General features: G+C 39.4%; 3 protein-coding genes, 1 non-coding gene and 1 pseudogene across 7 annotated transcripts; 2 read left to right on the forward strand and 3 right to left on the reverse strand.

Moving 5' to 3' along the window:
* Nucleotides 1-103: 103 nt before the first annotated feature.
* On the reverse strand, nt 104-177 carry Trnas-gga (transfer RNA serine (anticodon GGA)). The gene has a single exon. It is a non-coding gene; the product is annotated as a tRNA-Ser (tRNA).
* Nucleotides 178-444: 267 nt separating this feature from the next.
* On the forward strand, nt 445-1,197 carry LOC145219672 (zinc finger BED domain-containing protein 5-like). The gene has a single exon (XM_080087002.1). The coding sequence runs from the start codon at nt 445-447 to the stop codon at nt 1,195-1,197; it is 753 nt and encodes a 250-aa protein (XP_079943128.1).
* Nucleotides 1,198-2,456: 1,259 nt separating this feature from the next.
* LOC145219673 (uncharacterized) lies at nt 2,457-3,482 on the forward strand. Its single transcript, XM_080087003.1, has one exon. It carries the CDS (start codon nt 2,508-2,510, stop codon nt 3,480-3,482), a length of 975 nt encoding a protein of 324 aa, XP_079943129.1. The 5' UTR covers nt 2,457-2,507.
* A 5,937-nt stretch (nt 3,483-9,419) lies between these two features.
* Nucleotides 9,420-11,206, reverse strand: LOC145220390 (uncharacterized). Of its 4 annotated transcripts, none has more exons than XM_080087629.1 (4): nt 10,687-10,750; nt 9,936-10,042; nt 9,760-9,861; nt 9,420-9,564 (listed from the first exon to the last, which is right to left on the reverse strand). In XM_080087629.1, exons 2-4 carry the CDS (start codon nt 10,027-10,029, stop codon nt 9,437-9,439), a joined length of 324 nt encoding a protein of 107 aa, XP_079943755.1. In that variant the 5' UTR covers nt 10,030-10,042; nt 10,687-10,750; the 3' UTR covers nt 9,420-9,436. The 4 variants fall into 4 exon arrangements, with proteins under 4 accessions (XP_079943755.1, XP_079943756.1, XP_079943753.1 ...); XM_080087630.1 differs by lacking the exon at nt 10,687-10,750 and adding an exon at nt 10,336-10,680; XM_080087627.1 differs by lacking the exon at nt 9,936-10,042 and having other exon boundaries at nt 10,687-11,206.
* Nucleotides 11,207-14,879: 3,673 nt separating this feature from the next.
* Nucleotides 14,880-16,692, reverse strand: LOC145220370 (uncharacterized; annotated as a pseudogene).
* Between the last annotated feature and the right edge of the window lie 8,050 nt (nt 16,693-24,742).

Here is a 24,742-nt window from a genome sequence, read left to right on the forward strand (position 1 = left end):
ATGATTAAATCACAGTACGCCAGGCCCATTGAAGGCGCTATACCGAATCAGCCGGTCACCAAGCATTCACCACCATATGGCAAGGCGTAGGCTAGAAAAATCTAGCCTGCGGTGGGATTCGAACCCACGACAGGAGTCTTTCCGGGACTCGCGCTCTACCAACTGAGCTACACAGGCCCAGTGGAGAATCCGCCGAAAGTCGAATCACAAGCACCGTTGCCTGCCTCGTATGCTGCACATGTCAGCTTCGTAGTAGGGGATGCCATATGGTGGTGAATGCTTGGTGACCGGCTGATTCGGTATAGCGCCTTCAATGGGCCTGGCGTACTGTGATTTATATATGAGTGTGCCGTGATCGCTGGTCTGCATAGACGCTTCAGGGCTGATCCCAGTTATGAATTTATGTTCATCTTAAGTAAATGATTAAACAAGTCAGCAGGAAACATGCTGAAAAGAATATTTGATCTCAGAGAAGAATTAACTTTATTTCTCCAGGATCGAGGAAAAGACGATTTACGAAATGTGCTGACACAGTCAGAATTAGAACTTGCATACCTCGTTGATATTTTTGGAATCTTAAACAAACTGAATCTTCAGTTGCAGAGTAAAGGTGCAAATCTGTTTTCTCACCAAGGCATTATCAAGGCTTTTGAAAAATTGGAACTATGGATCATGCGAGTTCAAGTAAACAACCTAGTTCAATTTCCAGCTGTGGATGCGATACGAGGAGAAAAGAAACACATTCAAATGCAAATTGTAATTCATCTACGAAAGCTACAGGACGAATTTCAGCGATACTTTCCGGAGATAGACATGACAAGGGATGATTTATCTTTTATCAGAATTCCATTTACAGCAGATGTTAAGAGTGTCCCAGAAGATCTGCAGGAGGAGTTCTTGGAGCTCAAGAATGATTTGGCGGCACAAGACGTGTACCAGCGGTCTACTATGGAAAAGTTTTGGGCCAGTATGATCGGCAGTTATCCAAACTTGTCTTCACATGCAGCTAAGAGTCTTTTGCCTTTTGCATCAACATACATGTGTGAGAGTGGATTTTCATGTTTATTGCACATCAAGTCGAAACAGAGGAATCGGCTAGCAGTGGAAAGTGATATTTGTTGTGCATTATCAAGCACCGCTCCTAACATTGAGAAACTTGTTGGTGAGAAGAGAATCCAAAAGTCTGTTTTCAAGTAAAAACCGAATTATTCAAATTAATGATAAATGCATACTTTTACATAATTTTAAAGTTTTCATTTAAAAAACAATCATGTTACAGCGAATAGTAAGTCGTTAATTTTTTGTATCGTATACTCAAAATTCTGTTCTTGTGTGTTTCAGTTGTTTAAAAAATACATTTAAAGCCAAAATGCTTGTGTGTGTATACTGTATATTCTTTCTCAAAAATAAAGTGGTCCATGAGTTTATTTTAATTGGGCAAGTGGTCCATGGCCTGAAACGAGTTGAGAACCACTGCACTATATGGATAGGGCCATTCGAGATGGAGAATGGCCAAGTTGGAGCAGCCCGTGGGCTGGTTACTTCATTAGAGCCCGGAAGAACAAGAGAGAGCAGTTCACTATGGAGAATGGGTGGAATTAGTAACATACTACATATGGACATAAGAACAGAATACTTACAACCAGTGGGAAATAAAGTAGAATATGTAAACTATATGTATAAACAAAATGGGATGAATTACCAGAATCATTAAAAAGATGGATCCAACATTGGGGTGAAAAGGGTGCAAGGTACAGTAATGAAGATCAGTATATACTAGATGGCTTTAAAAAATTTGGAGCAAGTACCTCACAGACAAATTCGTATTAGGATACTCTCAAATCAAAATAAACGGAGGTTACATAAGTTGGACAAAAACATCAAGCAGCAATTTACAAAACATCTTAAACAAACTAAAGAAGAGACAAGCAAAACCGATGACTGGACAAATAGCAATGAAGGTGTTCAACCAAATTCTAGACAACATTAAAGTAGGAAAAACATAAGAATCAATCTTAAACAGAGACGAAGTCGAACTAGCATTAATCTACGCAGCACTTGAAGGAAGAACAGAAGACATTGAGCTAAGTAAACATCTAATTATTAGAAGGAGACGCTGGAGCAGGCAATACAACGCTGGTCAAAATATTATTCCCTAAAAACATTGCTTCTACTATGCCAAATGACGCAAAGGGAGTAGGACAGATGGAGATGGCAACAGGCCATAGTCTTAAAAATAAATGACGCAAGTGACCCCTTTTGGCAGAACTCAGAAATCCTAAGTGCGCATCAAAATAGTTGGGAAGCAAAAATTCACTCTTCAAAACAGAAAAATGCAGCAACCGTAGCAGTAATAACATCCATAACCTAACAAGAATAGCAGAAGTTTGTGATCTAAGATGAGCTGAACGCAGATTCAGTGATGGAGTTCCATGGCAAATTAAAGATGGATTCTATTTGAATAAGATTTGAATGTGTAAATTAAACCTGAAAAAAAATTCTGTACAATGTCCCCTGTAACACCAAAGAAAAATGCAACTTCGAATGTGAGTAGCGTCTCAGCTAAAGTGGATGTATTGCTGTCACAAATTAGTCAAAACAAAGACGAAATGTCCACCAAACTAAATTCTGTTTTGACTGAGCTTCAAATTATTAAAAAGAGCCAGACATTTTTGTCCAGTAAATATGATTTTATTGAAAAGAAGCTACTCAGCACTGAACAAGAACTGAAAACCATTAAAAAAGAAAACATTCTATTAAAAGAGGAAATGAAGCAGATGAAAAAAGACATAGAAGAAAGTAAAAATGAAATAAATGCACTGGAACAATACGGCAGACGAGACTGCTTGGAAATAAAAGGAGTGCCACACACTGATAACGAATGCACAGATGAAATTGTCATTGCTGTTGCTAAACGCCTTAACATCACACTTAAGAAGGAAGACATTAGCGTCTCCCACAGACTTGGGTATGTACACAATAAGGAGCAAAACACACACACCGCACCTATAATTGCAAAATTCACAAGTAGAAAAATCAGGGATAAAATGTTCACCAATCGGTCGAAATTATTCAAAGCAAGGGTTTCTGAAGCAGATGCACACCAGCCACAGATATACATTAATGAAAGTTTAACTAAGGCAAACAAAAAAATGTTCTACCAATGCCTTCAATTTAAAAGGCAAAATGGATTTAAATTCATATGGACAAGAAATGGAGTCATCTTGCTCAAAAAGAATGAAACATCAGCCACTATTGCGATCCACAATGCGGCAGACATGATGAAAAATGCTGTCCAACAAAAGTTTTTTATTCCCAGAGCCTTTACCAGTCGCGGCCAACATACTCTTCGGTACAAATGCACAAGAGTATGGAACGATTTACCTCACAAAATTACCAATGAAAAAAACGGATTGGCAGCGTTTAAGCGCAATCTGAAGGTCTTTTTTGTGACCTCTTACTCAAAGCAACAATCGAAATAAAGTTCACAAACCCGCAGTACTGTGCACGTGGTACCTGCCTGGTATGTTTGGTATGCAGCACCACGAGGTGTATTGTTTACATTCCACAGGGTGCTTTGCGTTAATTACTTCTTATCTCGTTTCCGACGCTCTTTACTGATTACCCTGCCCGATAAGTTAATTCAATTTTCTTTTCCTTTTTTGTCTGCAGAACGACAAATTTGCCTTAAACCCACTTTGCTGATTTGTATTACACTGTCATGCTTCTTTCTCTTGGTTCATCATGTGGTTTATTTATACTCACAGTGCTTCATGTTTAGTTATTTATTTGCCAGTACGTCAGTAACAATATTACCTGCGCTAAGAGATAAAAATCTTTTCAAACTGCGTTTTTCTTATTTTTTTACCGACCATTATACACATTACTTCAAATAGTCGGGGTCAGCTAAAATTCATAACCACGTGTGGTTCCAGCTGATCCTTTTTTGTTGCAACGCATTTATTTGTTCTGTTCATTGTGAAAAAATTGTAACGTTTATTCTGTGCGTTGAAAACAAAATAAATTGAAAATTGAATTGAATTGGACCAGAGATAGAAAAGAAGGCTCTACCATATTCCATGACGTAGCAATTCTCGGGCAAACTACCTTCGTATCTATTAATCAAGACATATATTTAATAGATACTTTAATGGTAACGGTAACACAGTATATTCAAACAAAAACACCGTTACCGCAGTGACGTAATGGAAAAATACTGAGGTAATGGTCACGCACTGTTGTGCAGCTCTACATGCCGTTACTGTTACCGACAGGGTTGCCATCGACTTAAAACCAAAAAAGTATATTTTCATACTAACAAAACAAACGTTTTCGAACAAATCTTTGCATTTGTACGAGCCATGACATGTCATATGCAATATTTTGGCCAGAAACAATCTGCAGCTACTTGTTTGTAAAAAATACTTTTGTTTGTAGAAAATACTTCGTGAATCTCACAACAGCTTAGGTCTAAGCTGCAGACAGTGCACACTGTTTCGACCTATAAGGTCTCATCAGTGCAGCTGTGCTCCCAACAAACTGGAGTGCCGTTGAATGGCTACACTAGCCAATGCGGCCGATCTCTCGTCACCAGCTGCACTGATGAGACCTTATTGGTCGAAACAGTGTACACTGTCTGCAGCTTATCATTTATTCGCTCTATGCTTTTACATAGCTTAGGTCTAGGTTTAATGTTACTTGTAGCAAGGATTTGACTACTAATTGTTAAAATAAGACAAAAAGTCAAAAATAAGGACATTTCTTAGAAATAAGGAGAATGAACATTTCTAAGACATAGCCCTTCAAAATAAGGACAAATCTCAGAAATAAGGACGGTATGGCAACCCTGGTTACCGATGAAAGTGACGTAACAATGGTATATAAACATGTTATGATTTAAATGTGTCATTCAGAATGACATTTAAAGCAATTGTTCGTCAGTGCCTGGCCATTATTGTGTGCAATGCAAAAATGTGTTGTAACAAAAAAATAGTTATTTCAGGTATTACAAAGAAACAACAACTCGACAACTTTTTTAAACGTTGCTAAACCAATGATCAACAGCTTCAAACATTTACTTTTATTTCTAAATTTTGACGCACGTTCCATTCTATTGGAAGTTTGTTGGGCTTTGATTTGAGCTCTTTGTTTTTGCAGGCATTTGTGAAGTCATATGCACCCCTTGACAAAGACTCCAATGCTTGGCCCACGGGAGCGAAGATAATGCCGGGCAGAAATTTTCTCCAAGCCTGTGCACTCCGCACCCAAACATTCCCAACCCGCGAGGCAGTCACCAGTACAAGCAGAAGAGGGGCAACTCCGGAATGCCGCCTTTGCGGATTACCAGGCGGGACGCTGTCTCCTCTCCTGCCGATCTGCCGCCATAAGACGAATATGATCAGAACGCAGTTTTGCAGGTGGTGATAGACCACCTTTGCTGGAAGAGAAGAACTGAGCCAACTAACCCAACTCCTGCGGGCAGCGTCATTAAACCCGACGTAAATGCCAGATGCCCAGAAGGAGGCATTACATCTAGGATGCCGCTTTCATCTACGAAAGCGATGAGGACTCGTTGGTAAGAGCGCGGATCAACGAGTTCAAGAAATACCGCGCTCTTTGCAACACCATCTCCGATTTCCTTCGAGTCCCATTCAACAACAGAAGGGGCAAGAGCTCTCTCACTATCAATCCATCAACTAGGTAAGCAGGCGGGTACCAAAAGCAGACTCAGGCTATTAAAGGGAGCCTAAAAATCTTTCGATTATTGATGGCCCTGTAGGTAGGTAGGTAGGTAGGTCATGAATACCATTCGTTATGATGCATTGCGAAGGGGAAGCTGTCCTTTGCGTGGCAGTGAAACCTTCAATTTAAAATATGCGACATGACCCCTCACCGCCGCGGCTTAATGATAAGCCGAACACTATTTTTGAATAAGTCCAGACCCTCCTCCTAAGGCCATACGAAAGTTCTCTTCGGAGGTAATCATCGGACTGATTCCGGTAAAAGTTTTAATTATTAGGGCAATTCCCATAGCCCCTACAACAGCGAGGCGTGCCCCACAATATATGGGTTGCAAGGCGTACGGCCCAATTCCTTAAGTTTTTACTGATTTCCCAAAACCATACGAAAAAAAAAACGGTCTGATTTTGTTTATCGGACGGCGATAATGTCACTTTGATTTTCAAACAGGGAACCGGCTCAAAGCAGCCGGGGATTTAGTACAGGGGTCATCTGCAGTACGGATGGCGATACGCAACTCCACATCCTAAAGTAAGTGCGGTCGTGTTTGGCGACGCCTTGCTGTGCACTTTTTTGAAGTAGTGGGGTTGTAAGACGTGGAACTGAGCAACCTTGTGATGGTTCTTTCTGTTGTGATCGGCGCCACTTGCTCCACCAAACGTGGGCCTCATCCACATTGGCTTACAACCAGAGTTTGGAAGAAGTGGATACAACGGGGCGACATGCTTACCAAGTACCAGAACTTCGGGGACAAGACTTCAGGCGGGCAAGTAAAGTCCAGTTTTGAACTTGCGCGACTTCAGATTGTGAACCGTATTCGCGAGCAAATAAAACAGATGAGAAAGACTGGGAATGTATTGGACGAGATTAAAGAATCGACCCTAGCGGAGACCCAAAGCATGGCAATGAAGTTTATCTTTCTTGCAGTGAAACTACAGCAGACCCTCTCGGCAGTTCTCCGGAGGAAGAACTAGCTGCTGGAGGAAATTCCTAGCTTGCGTGGGCGAGCTACAGAGGGCAAATCGGCCTGCAGGTGCCATGGGTACGGCTAGACGCGAAAATTCGAATGCACCACCCGAAAGTGTAGAAGGAAGATTTTCCACGAGAAGACGACAGGAGAATTGCATGCTGTAATCTCTATGGCGAACGAACAAGCGTAGATTGGGCAAGGTTATTCTGAACAATGCTCCCATTAACCCAGATAACTTTCCATCAATCTAAAAGATACAGGTCGAGTTCCGCACTCGCTTCGAGGAACCAAATCAACATTGCAGGAATACGAAAAGTTGGCGTTTCCACGTTAACTGCTCTGTTCAACTCATTACTGGAGGCTGGGCGAAGTCCACTGTGGACAAAAAATGTCGGACCACTCTGATTCCAAAGTGCGACGACCACTGGGAACTGGGGCCGATTACGGTTGGTTCCCACTTCACCCGCCTCGATAATCGCGCTGAGCGACATGCTCGCAAAGCTGCAATGTTGCTTGCCAGACCCCAACGCGCACAGTCAGCGCTTCTCTACCTGTGAAGTGTTTTTTTTTCTGTGTCGTTGGTATTTGCTCGCTGTTGTTTTACCTTTTTATTGTTGTTTTAATGCATGGTGTTACAGAAACGATACCAATAGGCAAAATATATATTTTCTTAGATATTATGGACTGATTCCGCTTCTTTGAAATATTCTTTCTCAGACAGGCATTTTAATTATAGTGACATGTGTCACGCAAAGGAAGCCTGAATCATCTACAACTAAACCTCGTAGGTTAAAACCGTGCAAAATAATTCGACATTGCAATGTGACACACCAAAGCGATAAAAATGACATTTTAACCAACTACACGTGCTAAGGAAAAATGCAGGGGAATGCTATTAACGTAAATGCAACTCGATCCATTGCGCCAAAGTCGCGCCGACGTGTACCCAATGCCAAATTGACTCAAATTAAGTTTTATATATACAATGAGCACAGTTCACGAAGCACTACTGCAAACAGTCGTGCGGGGACGAGGGTGCGCGCCCGTGTGCTGCGTGTTAAGGCTGGTTTACACGGACAATGTTCGCGCGTGCGAAAAGAGACGCGTATGACGCGTACGAAGCGAAGTGCGTATACACTATGTTAAGTCAAGCGTGACTGTAGTAACTTTGGCGTGTCACATTATATTTTCACATATGATCTTGTATGGTATTTTTGAGGTGTTAATGTGTATGAATGAATGAAAACAAAAACATGAATGCACAAGTTTCAATAAACAGATGGTATGTGCGACGTAAAAAAGTTTTGAGTTGTTGCTACTTGTTGGCCAAGCGACGGCAGAGGCGGTTTTGGGTGCATCCCATTTTGCAACGCCGCCACCAGAAAGGTAACTTAACACAATAAAAAGGTGCATAGCAAATGTGTGTTTATAACTGTTTTTACTGTTTAAAAGGGGAGTTTCATACACTGGTACAGGAACTTCGGAATGAGAGACCGGAAGAATTTCAGAAATATTTTAGAATGTCTCCGTCTTTATTTGATAAACTTTTGGCAATGATTGAAACCAGTATAACCAAGCAAACCACTAATATGAGGAGGCCTATTTCAGCAGCAGAACGACTGGGTATTACGTTGAGGTAAATTGGCACCTATACTAGTAGGCCTATACTTCTCCAATCGGCATTGATTTTAATATTAAAAGATTTTTTAGATTTTTGGCTACAGGGGATTCTTACCAGAGCATTGGCTATTCATTTCGTGTTCATAAATCGACCATCTCTCAAATCGTGCCGCATACCTGCCAAATGTTGTGGAATACGTTGCAGCCAATCTATATGCCGACTCCCGACATGAAAATGTGGAAAAAAGTGGCAAACAGTTTTGAACGAATCTGGCAGTTTCCACATTGTGTTGGAAGTATAGACGGAAAACACGTCCATTTACAAGCCCCAGCTAACAGTGGATCGTTGTACTTTAATTATAAAAAATGTCATAGTATTGTTTTGCTGGCTGTGGCAGATGCCGATTACAACTTTATTGTCGTTGATGTTGGTGCGTACGGCCGTCAGAGCGACGGCAGTGTTTTGCGCTATTCTACTTTTGGACGTAAGCTGATCGACGAGGAATTGGATCTTCCCCGTGAAGAATTGTTGCCTGGACTAAAAAATAAAATGCCTTTTGTATTTGTCGCCGATGAGGCGTTTCCTTTGCGGTACAACATTATGCGTCCTTTTCCTGGCCCCGGCCTCAGTTGTGATAAGAGAGTTTTTAACTATAGACTTTCGCGGGCAAGGCGAATCGTTGAAAATGCGTTCGGTATTCTAGCGTCGCGTTTTCGTGTTTTTCGTCGGCCATTATCGATCATTCCCCGTCGGGCAGACAGCGTTGTCAAGGCCTGCACTGTTTTACACAATTTTTTGAGGCAGGAAACCTCTAATGATTCCACAGTACTCGAGAACAGTGACCATGATACCCAACCACAGTCAGCATGGCGACCATTGAATCGTACTGGACGTCGACATTCAAACAGAGCTGAAGAAGTTAGGCATAACCTAATGCAATATTTTAATAGTGATTTTGGTTCATTGCCATGGCAAAACGAAATGATTTAAAGACAAATATTTGCTTCTGATGCTGCTTAAATTTCCCCAAGCTCTAAACTTGTGTATTATTTGTAACATATAAACATACACCATTTGTTTGAACATAAGTTGAGTTTATGAGTTTTTTATTCACTTAGAGCAGACAGCAGTTTTAAGACTTCAATTTTAAAGTTATTTTTTTGATTTTTGGGAAGTAACTTTAGTTGTGGCACACAGCTCAACATAAAAAGTTGATCTTCATCATTGTTGACATCTACAAAAGTATAAGACCATATTTTACACTTGCACAACATTTTAAAATGCAAAAATATGTATTTGATGGTTCTGACTGCATATTCATATAGTGCCACAAAAAACCCGAATAGTTAGAGATTTAAAACATGATCAATTATAACAGTATGTTGAAAGAGTACATTTAAGGTGAAAACCAAAACACTTTGTTACTTACTTGGAGGCGGTTCTTTGAGACATTCAAGCAGCTTTGCTTCAAACTCATTGGGTGGTTTGTTTTTCTTTTTCTTTTTTGGTGCAGGTGCATACTCAACAAAATCTGCAACATATGTTTGTTAACACAAATTCAATAATCATCTGGTATATGCTTTTTACAGTGCTTTCATTTAAAACCTGTTTCACTAGTTGTTGACAATGACAATGTGTCATTATCTTCAATTATAAAATTTTCTGCCTCAACCTCTATGGTGTTTGTCAGATCAACCATGTTTGATGAAGTGCTGAAAATTGCAACAAAATATTTGTTACAAGTTACTTACTATTAAAACCAGGTCCTTAATCTTTTCCAAGCTGCAAGCCAAATCCAAGAACAGCAAAGCCTCAGTGGGTTATACTAATTTTTCAGTTAAAATTTAGGTCTAACTTTCCAACTTCATTTATTTAGCTATAGATCAATCTTATCAAAAGTTATAACAATTTACAATAAAAACATAGATTGATTGACAGCACAACAATACAAGACTGTAAACAGTTTCTTGAGACAAATACTAAAATTTTTGGCCCAACTAAATACCTTCTTGGCTGAACATATGGAGATATAAAACTTAAAACAGAATAAAGTGGCCAAGTTGAACCAGATGAAGCTGCCGAACCACTTTTATAAGCCTCTTCTACTTTCTTTTTTTCTCGTAAATATTTATCCCTGATTGATTTCCACCGTAAAATGCATTTCTTTACCCTGTCTGAACCTAAAACACATTTCTACTCAACTTGTTGCTACACTGCTGGATTTCTGTAAAGGTAGCTGATTCACTATTCAACCAGCTGTATGTGTCTCTTATTTTAAACAACCATGCAAATACAAACTGCCATCAGAAAGTTTAGTTATTTCAAACTGGTTAAACTTGGTTGTATAATTACCAACCTTCCAGGTGAAAAAAATCTGCTATCCTGTTCCACGATGCTTCACGTTTTTTTCTGTCTTTATAGGAGTGGATTGCCACGTTGTATAAATTTTCGTGCTTTTCAACTTGCAGGATGAAATCCTCATCCGAAATCTGGTCCATCTTGCCTGTTTTAGTTTCCCGACAACACAACGACAGTCTGGCGCAACAAGCGTGACTCGAGAATTTATCGCTTCTTGAGCGTTGCAAGCGTGACGCGCGTTACGCAAGTTACAATAAAACAAACAAAACGTTCGCGCTCGAAGAAGCTCGTGTAAACCAGGCTTTATTGTTTGCTTGAAAGCTTGATACTTCTTCTGCTTCTCGTGGCTCGTATCGGTCGTCTGCAGTAGCGAGTAAGTTCATTATTACGATTATCAACGCTTGCTGCATAGAGCCGACATGATCCACAAAAGATCAATTTAGTTCTTGTCTTTTATTCTGGTTACGCAACACACATCAAGTCTCATTTATCTCAAGGAAAGGATACGATGGAAAAGAAAGAGAGATCAACGATAAACATTGGCTTTTAAACTGATACTCGTTTTTCGTGCGATCATTCCAGAACAGTACCCCTTCCTTTACTCACATCAGTTATTAGTTTGTTTAAGTTAAACGCTTGCAAAGATTTGCAGCACTGCAATGGATTGCACAACTATTTCGAAACACCCGGTTTACGCAACAGCCTGTCTTATGGTCAGGCTGTTGGAACATATGAGGAAGACGGGAACATGTAACAACGACACTGAATATGTGCTTCCAATAGTTACTGAATCATGAGAACACATGGAACAGTAAAGTTACACCGCTCGATACCATATGTCGCAAAAGCAGCATATAAATTCCATGGAACGAAAAGTCATGGTTGCAAAGTTAAAATTTTCCATTACTTAATGCTTAGCCAAACCAAAGTGTCAAAATGATGGTTTAAAAGCACGTGACCGCTACAGTCGCTAGGTTAAATAATGTTTCATTAAGCAACCACAGCTTAAACGATGTTGATTGCATAACAATGGCCTTGCCCCGACTGCCAAATTATTAATCTGTTAGGATACACAAATTCACTGTATGACCCACACGTAGGAAGCCAAATCAAGATGCCATTATCGAACCGTAAAAATGCTTGTCACAGTTCTAGAAAGTACGACAGCGTAAATTCTTTAGTTGAGTACGCAAGCATACCAAACAAAAATCTACTATTCGACTTCCGTTGAAGGCAACGTTTTGCGACAAATTCACTCTCCTATGACGGCTACATCTTTTGGGTAGAGATATTGCGTATATCGTGGACTTGGTCACCTTCTACTGTTTGTTTTTATGGTCACAAGGACATCTTTTTGAAGCGTGTCCGTTCAAGGCATCGCAGTGACCTGCTGTCAATCTACGCCATTCCTTGTTTTTTGTTTGGTTTGCACAAATCTTTACTCTTTCACTAGATTTCATTAAACACAATATATCTAAAGCAGAGGTGGGCAAACTTTTCAGTGCAAGGGCCGCATTCAAAAGTTTAGAATGTAATTGGGCCGCATAGTATTTCACCAACGGCCGCCAATTGTTTGCTTGTTTTTTTTTTGTTTTAAAATAACTGGTGTAGAGAATTAGGTTTATATATATATATATATATATATACCATTTAAAGTCGCCTAAAATGCTTAGATTAATAATTTCTAACTTGTGCATAAGTTTAGCTGAACGGAGCAGTTTATGACGCCATAAGCTGTATTGTGACGATTGCAGTGCCTGTTTTTTCGCATTGTTTGCACACAATTAGCGAATAGAAAGCCTGGCACATATGGTTACTAGACTGGTAATCTCTTTTCTAGCCCTACGAAATCTATTTTTGCAGTTTGAAAATCAAAATATTTGGCAAAATAGTTTACGGCCGCAGGTTGTGCACCCCTGATTTAGCGCAAAATATTAGTGCAAATACGTTTGTTGTCACTTCAATGATTGTACAAACATTGGTTGAAACGCCATCATTGTAATTGTTTCAAAAAAACAAGCATTTGTTGCAACATAAGCTGAACCACGTTTTTTTGTCAATAAATTCCATGCGCCAACATTAAACAATGCGACCCGCTTTTAATATTCATCTTTGGGTGTTGTGCAGGTCTGTGTTAACGATTTTAATGCCGTGTTTAAAATCCGTTTGCAAAGCACTTGATCCAAAGTGACCCAAGTTTTGGCGTCAACAGTGCAAAGTGAGCTGTATTTGAAAACGTGAAACGCTTTTACTTATATTTACATTTATCGAACGAAGAAATTTGGTCAAGTGACGATTAGCATAATAACGTGGCAGAAACAACAGGCTGAAGCACGTGAAAAGTATTTGTGTTTAGTTCCAAAGTATCGTACGGGTACAGATACTGCTCGCGGTATAGGTATCGGCATGTCGCACCCCCCCCCCCCCCCTAACATTTAAAATTAATTTGCTAACATTTAAAATTAGCAAGGCGGGCCGCATATACCCCTTTGCCGGGCCGCATGCGGCCCGCGGGCCGTAGTTTGCCCACCCCTGATCTAAAGTGTGCAGTATTTAAGAGTGTAAGCATAAGTACTGGAAGCGTTTCTTTTCTATTTGAATCCCACCATATTTAACCGCTATGCCCCAACCTTACTTTCTAGCGTGTCCACCAATTGTGCCCTTTACTTTTTAACGCCGACATTCGAAAAAAGCTTTCATGGATCTCAAAATGTATTCACTTCACGATTTGCTGATTGCGGGGCCCATGGACTACCTTATGGATTAAAGCCTTTCTCTATTTTGTGTATGACAGCGCCCCTAAAGCTTAGTATAGCCCTTACGATCATCAGTTCGTTTTATCTAAACTTGTTGCATGTGAACATAAACAGCCATCATGTGTTTTTCCTGGTGTTGCCAAAAAATCAAAAGATTCTGAAAATTGTCCATTTTTAATAAAGTTTGCAGCCGCTTTGTGTTTGGGTATTCATCCAGAAAATGTGTATTACGGTAGCTTCAAAAGACAATGGCACAATGACAAGTGGTATTTTTTTTCCTGTGCTTTACTGTCTCCTCGTGCTTTTTAAAATGCTTAACCGTGACCCAATAGTACAGTGGCAAACCTTACAATATCCGTTTTTACTTTCGCTCGCTGTCGTACGATTGTTTCCATTTGTACATGACATTGTTGAACTTTTTAAACTAAATAAACTCGATGCTACTTGCCGGCGCTGACACGTTTTTCGGAACACAAATTTTATGATTTCCAATAAGCTCTGCCTAACCCACAATTAATATTTTTTCTTTTAGTGCAATTGTAGCATTGATTTGTCGAAAAGGGCTTGTTTAACATATACGGGAATTCAATGAAACAGAGCCTACCCATTATAATGGCGCAGTTAACGGATTTAAGCCGTAATTTGTGGTTTCAGAAGCGCAAACCTTAAAAAAAGCAAAAACGCCCAAAATAAACAGGGCTAAAAAAGCCAACCAACTACATAAACCGCCAAATTTTACAAAAGTTTTCGCCAAACCACCAGTTGCTATTTTTGGTGCCAACTACATTCAAAAAAGCCAATTTTGAGGTATTTGGCCGCCAAACCGCCAAATTGGCAACCCTGTGTCGCGTTTGGTCCTTGGAGAGACATATTAACTCATTTAAGATTGCAAAGATGTCAGCCAAGTAAGCAATTCTGTGAAGTTGGTTTTTGTCGCCGAACAGTGCGCAAAACTGTGCTTTGGATTTTAGATTCAAAATTGTTTTTAGTTTATTACGAAGATCAAAAACACGTTTCAAAACTTTTGACGGTTAGTCGGTACGGTTCTCAAATGGTCACCTATCATTTGTTAGGAATACAATGACGGATAAACGGGGCAAATCAGAACAATTATTTTGTTCAACTCGGTTGATTTTTATGTTAAAGTCGGAAGAAGCGTGCAGTGCTGTAAACACTGACCTATATCCTGTTTCCATGGCTGTGGGTCCGATCGGACTTTTCTGCTTATATCGTCTCTGATAGGACGCAAAACAAATTTTATTTGCGTTTTAGCGGATCTCGTCAAAAGGGATTAGGAACTTTTGTTTGCTTCGATAGTTGTTGCCCATGTCTACTTTCAAACAGTTTTACAAAAGTATGGTTATTATGAATACCTTTAAAACGAAGTTATTTGCAATTCAGCTATTTACCCTACAAAACAGAATTTTCAGGCGACCCTAGGTTGGGAAACACTGGTTTAAACAATAAATACACGAAGTATCTAAAACCGAAGCAAGAGCTGCACCTAACCTGCAGCTGTCGTGAAATGACTTGGGACCTACCAAAATTTTAAACGCTCAACACACCATATCAACCTAATTATTTCACTTAATGGTTTATGATTGACAGTAAGTAGACAATGGGCAACAGTACAACAGTAAAAAGTAGGCTACAAGGTGTGAAATGAAAAGTTTACTGACAGTGCAACCTCTACAACACCACGACAATGCAGTTTGTAAACAATTTTTGACCTATTATAAAAATTTTGCCAAATTAAAATACCGATCGGTTTTGTCTGTATCTGAGTAACCCAATACTGCAACAATGTTTCGTATGCTGTATGACAAAAACGGTCTTCCCAAACGACATTTAACAAACGGCATGTTTTGTGTCCAGGTAGAGTAAAATCAGAACACTATCGCCTTTCACCCAGAAGTTAAAACGTTGCCGTTCCAAAAAGTCTTTAGTTGTTATGATCGAGGCTGGCTAGTGATCACCAATTACGTTAAGCGGTAGTGTAACAAATAACTTATCGAAACAAAACCGTCTCATTTCGAACATTGTAATTTACGTTTGGCGGCGTGTGTCGCGTTGTTACAGCGTTCAACAGAAAGTGCCAGACAAATTCTACACCACATCGGCTATAAATCGTCTTGATGTTCTGTAATTGGACCCTGACTTTGTACACAAAGTTTGCGATGAGCCAGTCGTAGGGGAACAGGTGCAGTTCAGTGCCATATACCGGGTATGGGATTATTACATTTTATTCGTTATTGCCTGGTCGTTTAAAACAATTACGATTTTTTGGTTTGCACACCTAGTTCCTGACATCTCATCTTGCTCGATTCTCTTCATAACGTGCGCAGTGTCGTTACATTAGCTGAACAAGATGGCACAAAAACCGTTTTGTTTTAAATGTACAAAACGAGGCAGGGATACCAACTGTGTGATGCTGCAATACTTGCCAAAAAAAGACTTGTAACTTAACAGTGTCTACTTCTCGTGTGTATCAACATGTGTCTTTTCAAATGTCCTCGATGGCTAAATGGTTTCTCACATATGCCACATCGATAGGGTTTCTCTCTCGTGTGGGTCGTCATGTGCATTGTTAAATCTCCTCTTGCACCAAATCTTTTTTCACATACACAGCATTGGTGTGGTTTTTCTTTTGTGTGAGTTTTCATGTGTTTTTTCAAATATTGGTCCTGGCTAAACATTTTTTCACATACATCACATCGATGTTGTTTTTCATTAGTGTGAGTCAACTTGTGCCTTTTCAAATTTCCACCTTGACTGAACGTTTTCTCACACACATCACATCGATAATGTTTCGTGGGGGAGTGAATTGCTATGTGTCTTTTTAAATCTGAGCGAAGACTGAACGTTTTGTGACAAACATAACATCGATGGGGTTTCTCTTTTGTGTGGGTCAACATGTGTCTTTTCAAGCCTGTGTCGCGGTTGAACAACTTTTCACATACATCACATTGAAAGATTGTTTTATTGGTGCGAGTCAATTTGTTTCGTTTGAAGGCATCCTCTTTAGAAAAAGTGCTAATTCCTGAAAATTGACATTGAAACTGGTCTCCTTCATTTATTTTGGAAAGTTGTTGTACTTTAGATCTCTCGTATAATTGAAGCTGATCCGAAGCATCTGTTCATTGCAGATTGGTATGCTCCAAATTTAATTTCTGGGTCGCCATAGTTGACTTTTGTTTATCTGCAAGAACAAAATGATTTATTATGTTCTACTGCTCTCTGAAAAGATTTTGTTTTCTAAACGTACCACAGCTGAATTACTCAACATAAAGCAAACCAAAATTCATAGCCAACAATCATCTGCGCAAAATTACATTGCAAAAGCGAACTGCACATGTTTGATTATTATCAACTAGAACCCTCAATCAGTATATTTTAACCTGTGATGTTAAGTGAAGTTGATGTTTACTATAGAAACCGGCAATATCTTAAGTCGATATGTCCTGTAATTGTAAACTTTAGAGCAAACTTTGAAATTATTTTAAACACTTCCTTCCTAGTGTAACGGTTGCAACATTATTGTGCAATGTTTATGATAACGGTAACATGTTATTTCGCAATAACGTTTCACACCACGAAAAGGAAGTGGTTACCCTCATTTCTGCAGAGACTAATGTTTATATTTCCGTTTCTATGGTAGTCATAAGTTATTTTCAGCCATTTTTCGGGTTCCAGAAAGATCTAACAGTAAACATAGTATTTATTCCCTTTTGACACATATTTCCGCCGGCATTTGCAGTGTTTCCGCAGTCGTGATTCGTGTAGAACGCGTCGTTTCCACCCTGTGTAAATTACATGGCTGCCTTAAAATAAATAATATAAGTAATATGAGAAAAAGAATTCGTACACCGGCTTATGTTTCGCATTGTTATATAAGCGTGGACTTTGATGTTTGCGGCCGGCTATTTTGGGGCTTCTATTGGACTTCTATTTTTGGCTTCTATTTTCACCGTGAAAACTTCTATTTTTTACTGCGAAAATGATGCAATTATTCAAGAATAAACAGAGTATATATCAGCTCTGTGTGTGCCTAACCATTTGAGATTGTGAGATGCAACGAGCTGAGATAAGGGGTTTGATTCGACGTAGGTCCGCCAGGTTCGCAAGACTTTCTAACTATTCCAGGCATCATAGACGAGCTATAAATCGTGAAGACGAAGAAGAAGACATTATCCGAGCCGAGAGACGTACACCGTCGCTCTCTGCTGTTGCTAGACGCGAGGTCAATCGTTTGTCTGTAACACAGCACGCAGCACCTTCAAAACCATTGTGGTCACGTCCTGAGGAAGACGAGTCTTCGGTCATCAACTTATCTATTCCCTTGAGACGCCATACTTGCCGCCTAACGGGCCCCAGAGAAGGAGGCGTTACAAACTGGTACCCCAGAGGTTCGAACTTGCCAAACTCATTTCCTGAGCAAGCCGACATATTGGTCACATACGAGGCTGCTGAGATTTCATGGGCTTCTACTGTGGACGAGGAGATCTCCCACCAAGAATACCTCATTCATTCTATTCACATTTCGGCGTTCGCGTCACCGGATTTCATCTACCTTGATTAAAGACAGAACACCAGACAGACCAACAAATCACCGAAAATGAGACGACCTTTGACTCCCAAACGCATCAGGACACGCTCTCCTGCTCCAGTGATCTCCAACAACCGCCTGCAGCGACAGCACTCCTCCAGAACAAGTCGATCGAACGCCAGTCACGAAAATGACATTCACGCGGTCGCCCCGACTGACATCTTTTCCTCTGTTAAGTAAGTGCATGTGAAATCTGCACTCGACCATTTTCTGTGTTGTAAAATATATATTTTATTCGCTTAATAACACTTTTCAAAATTAATTAGTTATGTTAATTCATCGATGTATATTCCATGTAAAGCTGCGTGCGTGTATATAACTTATAATTCAGTAAAATATTGATATAATTTCTGTAAACGTGTGCTTCGGTGTGAATCACCGTCAACTTTGTTATTTCATATAAACACGCAAATTTGGGTCTTGGGTCGCGACCCACTATTTGAGGACCCCTGATGTAGACAACAAGACAACTTTAATAAAAGCAATTTAAAATGTGATCACTGCATTGGTGAAACTGATAAACACCTCGATGTGAACATCAGCCAGAAAAAGGGACAGAATTGAATATGTGAGCTGTGTTTTGGGTTTAGTAGATAATGACAAACTAAAAGTAATGTGTTCAATCAAATTTTATCAGAATGTACTTGGACATGACTTATGAATCACAGCATGCATGTAACTTTTCTCATTGTTATAGATGAGCTTGAAATGACTCTATTTGTGCGCTATTGGCTTTGTTAGTACGCGAACGATTTGACATAAACGCAACCGCAACACGTGTGCATTGACCCGTCACCAATTGTTGTTAAAAGAAAAAAGGCACAGGTTTCATCTTGGTGCGTTGTCCTGTTAGTTCATGCAAACCTTTTAGCTTTGTGTCACAAATGTACTGATATGTTCATGTTGGCGTAACGAAGTAGTTCAATTGAACCAAGTAAGGCTGTACAATGTGGCAATGATAAATATGCTTGTATTGTAAAAACTGACGCCATTACAACTTAATCAGGTCAATGATTGTTTATACCATTTTAGTCCAAGCTTGCACAAACACAATCACATTGCTTATGTCTACCTAACGACAACTACCCATATCCTCGCTTTGCTAATGTTACACGCATCAATGCGCACCGTGCGCACTAGGGATTGTAGCGTCAAACACAGCGGAGCTATAACCAATGCACTATAATCTGAAGTTGTGTACTGATTTTGTAGGATGGGGAACAAGGTTTTACCAGTGAGTCAGGTAATGAGTAAGGCTTTGCAACATAACAAACCAGCCCTAACATAGAGTAACGGGCTGTAGGGCGACCTGTATAGAAAATGATTATCTCAACGACATGACAGGCTTTCTATTGATTGTGACATGCCTTACTTTTCAATGAGACTCTTACGGTTCAACGCAGGTGATAAGCGACATGATCTTGAGGTCACAAGCTGTAGGTCAGGGGTCGGCAACCCCTGGCACGCGAGGTGGTTTTTCATGGCACGCCAACCGATTTGCGTGTTTATATGAAATAACAAATTAACCTATTACACTGCTTGTTTTTAGTTTTTATCATGGCATTGTCTTAAAATTTAGCCTTTCTTGCACAAAACGCCCTGCTTTCTCTTTATTATTGATATCTGCTGGCACGCACCACTATTATTTCGAAAAACGACAAGTATATTGGCACGCGTCGCCTAGAAGGTTGCCAACCCCTGCTGTAGATGGATGGTAGAGGTGGCGATTTGGTAAAAAATCCAGACCGACCAAAGCCGGTTATGTGTAGTCTCAGAAAGGACAGTGTGTTTCTGGCCCTGTTTTTAGTTCAACATTTAGTTCCGCTGTAACTGTGAGTATTAGAGTGTTTTGCTAAAATGTCGGGTCAAGTTGTTTCAGCAAAGTGGACTGCGAGAGATTTACAACAAATGGCATGGAACATATTTTTTGTATTTGATCTTGGGTAAATAGAGGAAAACATAATAATGTGGTGGCATTTGTCCCCAATTAACTCAGTTTCAGGAGCATCAACTGAATACATGCAATATAGGAAGTAATATTTCTTTGTTTTAAACAGGTCATCGACAAAACAACCGTAATAACGGTGAAAATAAGTTTATTAACTAAACTGAAGGGATGTGAAAACCCAGGGTTTGGACTCGGGAACAACCTTCTCTATAGAAAAAATTGACACTGATTTAGCCCAGGTGGAAATTTGAAAACACACCGATGACACACACCAGTGAGAAACCGTACCAATGTGATGTTTGTGAAGAAACACTTAGCCGAAGTGGAGTTTTGAAAAGGCACATGTTGATATACACTATGGAAAAACCCTATATACAGGGTTGCCATACCGTCCTTATTTCTAAGATTTGTCCTTATTTTGAAGGGTTACTTAGAAACGTTTATTGTCCTTATTTCTAAGAAATGTCCTTCTTTTTGACTTGCGTCCTTTTGTTTGTCTTATTTTCAACAATTACAAGGAACAAACTTAGTGAAATGACAGTCAAATCCCTGCTATAAATAAAAGTAAACCTAGACCTGAGCTGTTGTGAGGTGCACGAAGTATTCTTTATTAACAAGGAGTTGCTGGAACAGATTGTTTCTGGTCCAAATATTGCATGTGATATGTCATGGCTCGTATACATGCAAATATTTGTTCAAAAACGTTTGTTTCGTTTCGCATGAAAAGTTAATTTTTCGGTTGTCCTTATTTTTGGTTTCATGTCGATGGCAACCCTGCCTATATATGTGACGTTTGTGAGAGAAGATTTGTCATAAGTGGACATTTGGAAAGACACATGTTGACACACACTAAAGAAAAACCCCATCGATGTGATGTTTGTGAAAAACAATTTACCCAGTCAAGAGTTTCAAAAACACACATGCTGACACACTCCGATAAGAAACTTCATCGATGTGATGTTTGTGAAAAACAATTTAGCCGAAGTGGAGGTTTGAAAACACACACGTTGATTCACACTGAAGAAAAACCCCATCGATGTGATGTTTGTAAAAAAAGATTCAAACGGGGTGGAGATTTAAAAACACACAAGATAATTCACACGAAAGAGAAGCCATATCAATGTAATGTTTGTGAAAAACAATTCAGCCGAAGTGGAGCTTTGAAAACACACACGTTGATTCACACTGAAGACAAATCCCATCGATGTGATGTTTGTGTGTGAAAAACAATTTACCCAGTCAGGAGTTTTGAAAACGCACATGACACACTCCGATAAGAAACCGCATCGATGTGATGTTGTGAAAAAAGATTTAAACGAGGTGGAGATTTAAAAACACACAAGTTAATTCACATTAAAGAGAAACCATATCAATGTAATGTTTGTGAAAAACGATTTTGCCGAAGTGGAGTTTTGAAAACACACATATTGATTCACACTAAAGAGTCACCTCATCGATGTGATGTTTCATGTTTGTAATAAAAGATTTAGTCAAAATGGACACTTGAAATGGCACATGATGATACACACCAATGAAAAACCTTATCGATGTGATGTTTGTGGAAAAAGATTTAATCGAGGTGAAACTTTGAAAAAACACATGTTGTCACACGGGAAGCTGACTTGATTGGGTAAACGAAGTATGTTTTTAATATATGCTAAAATTTTAGTTGTCAAAATAAACATTAATTTAACTCTTGCACAAAACCGTGATAAAGGAATGTGTGAATTTAAATTGCACCAATGAGAACAAAAAAGTTAACAATAATAAAAACATTGGCAGGAATACATATAGTGAAAGATAGAAACAGCAACATGCATATGTAGCAAAAAATATAAACTTACAGTCTGTGGATCTAATATCTTTTAATTTATGATATAAACTGAAACAAAAAACCACACAAAGTGGAACGTCACATCGTACACATTTGTTTGTGGCTCCTTCCTCTCGGCACTTTTCTGAAATTTAGGCGGCATACCACACAGTTTGGGCAACACCACCCTTCCCAGTTCATGGTAAAATTTCTGGGGATCCCCAGATGTTTCTACTGGTCGTCTTCCGGTAAATGTGTATCTTGTTAGCATTGTAACTGCACAGTCTTGAAAAAAAATTTCAGGCTGATTTTGAAAGACCTGACAGGGCCACTGCAGTAGTAGTGACCGTAATAGTTGTCATGTACCATTTTCCTGATTGGTTTGTAATGCAACAACACAATCTGGCTTTTACACTGTTAAGATTTGTGTTTGTAAAGCTTTTGATCTGATTTCTTTTTAAGTGCCCTTAGGCAGTAGTGGGATTCAATTTTTTTGCCAGCCGGTTACATCACAAAAGTCGTATTTTTGAGCCGGTTCTGTTACAAAAAGTCTATTGACAGTAACCAGTAACAGAACTGGTGCGAACCGGCTGAATCCCACCACTACTGCGGCCCTTTATTAAAGCTTGTGCGGCCCACAGAGACGCTTGGATTTCAAAAGTACTGGCAAACGGGTCCAATTATTACATATTTTTGAGCTGATTAATGCGCCTGATGCTAGTGCAGCGTGTGCAAAGCTGACTCCGGTTAATAACTGAGCAGACTTAAGTATCTACTTCACGAGTTTTATTACAAGCAACATAACAAACAGACGAACACAGATAACTTACTTTTACAAGTTCAACGTAACATCAAGTTGACGAGCGATTCGTACATTAAGCGAATAATGACAGAATATAATATTCGCACTTTGACCAGAATGAGACTTGGAATTATAATCGGAATTAGAATGAATCTCAATGTTTGTGGTCCGATATTTATCCTCAAAAAATTCGATAGCGATCTTGATTGAACAACAGATGATGAAACCCGAGAGATAAGAAATTGGACACACGGGGATTAGAAATCAATGTACCAAAGTCATTACGCTTGATTAACTCAAGGTTAATAGGGTCGACGAAAAGGGAAAAATATAAATTACAAAAAGCAATCTCGAGAAAAGAACAGATGTTTGCTGATTAATCCGGAGAGACCACGTGATTTGAACACGTGATTTGATGCAGAACTTCCCTCGTCGAATAATGTTTTCCGTTAATTTGCCGGATGTGTTTTACGCTGTTTCAACTCCCGGTCGAATCTCCGTTGTTCACCTTGTTTTGTCTGAAAAATCTTACAAACCGCTTTGTTGAAGGTCCCTAACTAAGCCCTACAAAACATCTAACATTTAAGGGATATGATGACATTTAATATAAGCGGGACATAAAAACATATTGGATGTTTTTACGACCCTTAATCCCACATGACACAACATCTAGGATTTATATAACAATGATAATTGATTTGCATTTCGTCACGTGTCTAAAGTTTCGAATTCTGTAAGAGAAGATCAAACGAGTCTTAGTACTTTGCAGATTTAAGGTTTTTTTACGTTTTTTTTTAGGCGTGGGCTCTTGTGATTGGCTTGTAAAAATTGGCAAATGGCTTGGCTTTGGACACGCGACGCTAATATAAGTGGTTGTGCATGCGTTTCGCGGTCAAGTCGCTTGTTGTGTGTCACCAATGCGAAAAGAACTCGGTAGGTAAACTCTTGACAAGTTTTTTTTTGGGATATTTTGCGCCTACCGTTCAAATGCTAGGTGTTTTATTTACAGCCTGCGATAGGACTGTTTTGCATTGAGGCGTTCGTAGCGCCTAGCGACTTATTGTTTGTTGGAACACGAGATGAAAACTCGTCCGCTCAAGGAGCGTGGTTGCGTTATTAGAACGCGTCCGCAATAAAATGCGGTGCCCAAAAGCGTCTGCTATAACCTGTTTTACCGTTTTTAAACTTCTGCTTTATTTCCGTTCGACACGTTGATCAATTAATCAATAAAAAGTGTATTATCGTTTTGGGACGGTGGACAATAAGCAAATCTAAAATCATTTTTATAGTCTGTCCTTAATATTACGACATATAACATCAAAGGTGCATAATTTCCATGTCCGATAAATTTTCATGTCAAGTTTTAGCCGTATCCGTTATAATTAAAGACATAATCGGCATAGTTTCATGTCAGTTTAGGGTAGTCATATCAGATATATTCATGTCAGTAAATTATCCGCGTCCGGCGGAGTTTCAAAATCAATAAATCGAATCTCTTACCTTTTGTTAGTGCTTCGCTATTCGTAGCCGTATTAGCATAGGCCTAGACATTTCGTATCACTATAATTCAACTCCAATAAGATTCTCATTCTGAAATTCAAGACGTTAAAGCTGCCACGACGTTGCGGCGCTAATGGTTAGTGAAGCGAACTGACCTGTCAAATATTGAAGAGCGGGCCAAACTAGAAATTATGCTCGTGCAAGAATGAAAACGAACTATAAAACAATCTACACCCTATGTTTTCAAGGACCTTGTATCGTTCTGCGGGTTTGTAGAAAATGATGAGATACGTGGTTGCCTTGTTTAAAATACAGCGCCCGCAAGCTGTATACCTCAGTGAGTCGAGGATTTCTACGTTAAATCAGACACGTAGATTATTCTACAATCGTATCAAACGTACCCTTTACATATTTCTTAGTAAAAGTTAGAGTTAATGACACGGTACAGTAGTTTTTCACCAGTAGATTAGCAAGTGCAAGGCAAGTGGCGTGAAATATATGCTGTAACATGACCCCATAGGTAAGTTATCATGCGTTAAACTTAAATGTATAAACATAACGTATCGTTAGGCGTGACTTAGTAACATAAAATGTACACAACAAAGTAAAACTTATGAATTAAACTTACC

This window comes from Phallusia mammillata, chromosome 3 (assembly GCF_965637545.1).
Source record: "Phallusia mammillata chromosome 3, kaPhaMamm4.hap1.1, whole genome shotgun sequence".
NCBI lineage: Eukaryota > Metazoa > Chordata > Ascidiacea > Phlebobranchia > Ascidiidae > Phallusia > Phallusia mammillata.

What these genes read in the sequence shown, in the direction of transcription:
- LOC145219672 (XM_080087002.1), top strand. Translation starts at nt 445, where the DNA reads ATGCTGAAAAGAATATTTGATCTCAGAGAAGAATTAACTTTATTTCTC.
- LOC145219673 (XM_080087003.1), top strand. Translation starts at nt 2,508, where the DNA reads ATGTCCCCTGTAACACCAAAGAAAAATGCAACTTCGAATGTGAGTAGC.
- LOC145220390 (XM_080087627.1), bottom strand. Translation starts at nt 10,828, where the DNA reads ATGGACCAGATTTCGGATGAGGATTTCATCCTGCAAGTTGAAAAGCAC. An exon ending in AGATTTTTTTCACCTGGAAG is followed by an intron (nt 9,862 to 10,686) that starts GTTGGTAATTAT and finishes CATATGTTGCAG; the next exon opens with ATTTTGTTGAGTATGCACCT. An exon ending in TCTCAAAGAACCGCCTCCAA is followed by an intron (nt 9,565 to 9,759) that starts GTAAGTAACAAA and finishes ATACTTTTGTAG; the next exon opens with ATGTCAACAATGATGAAGAT.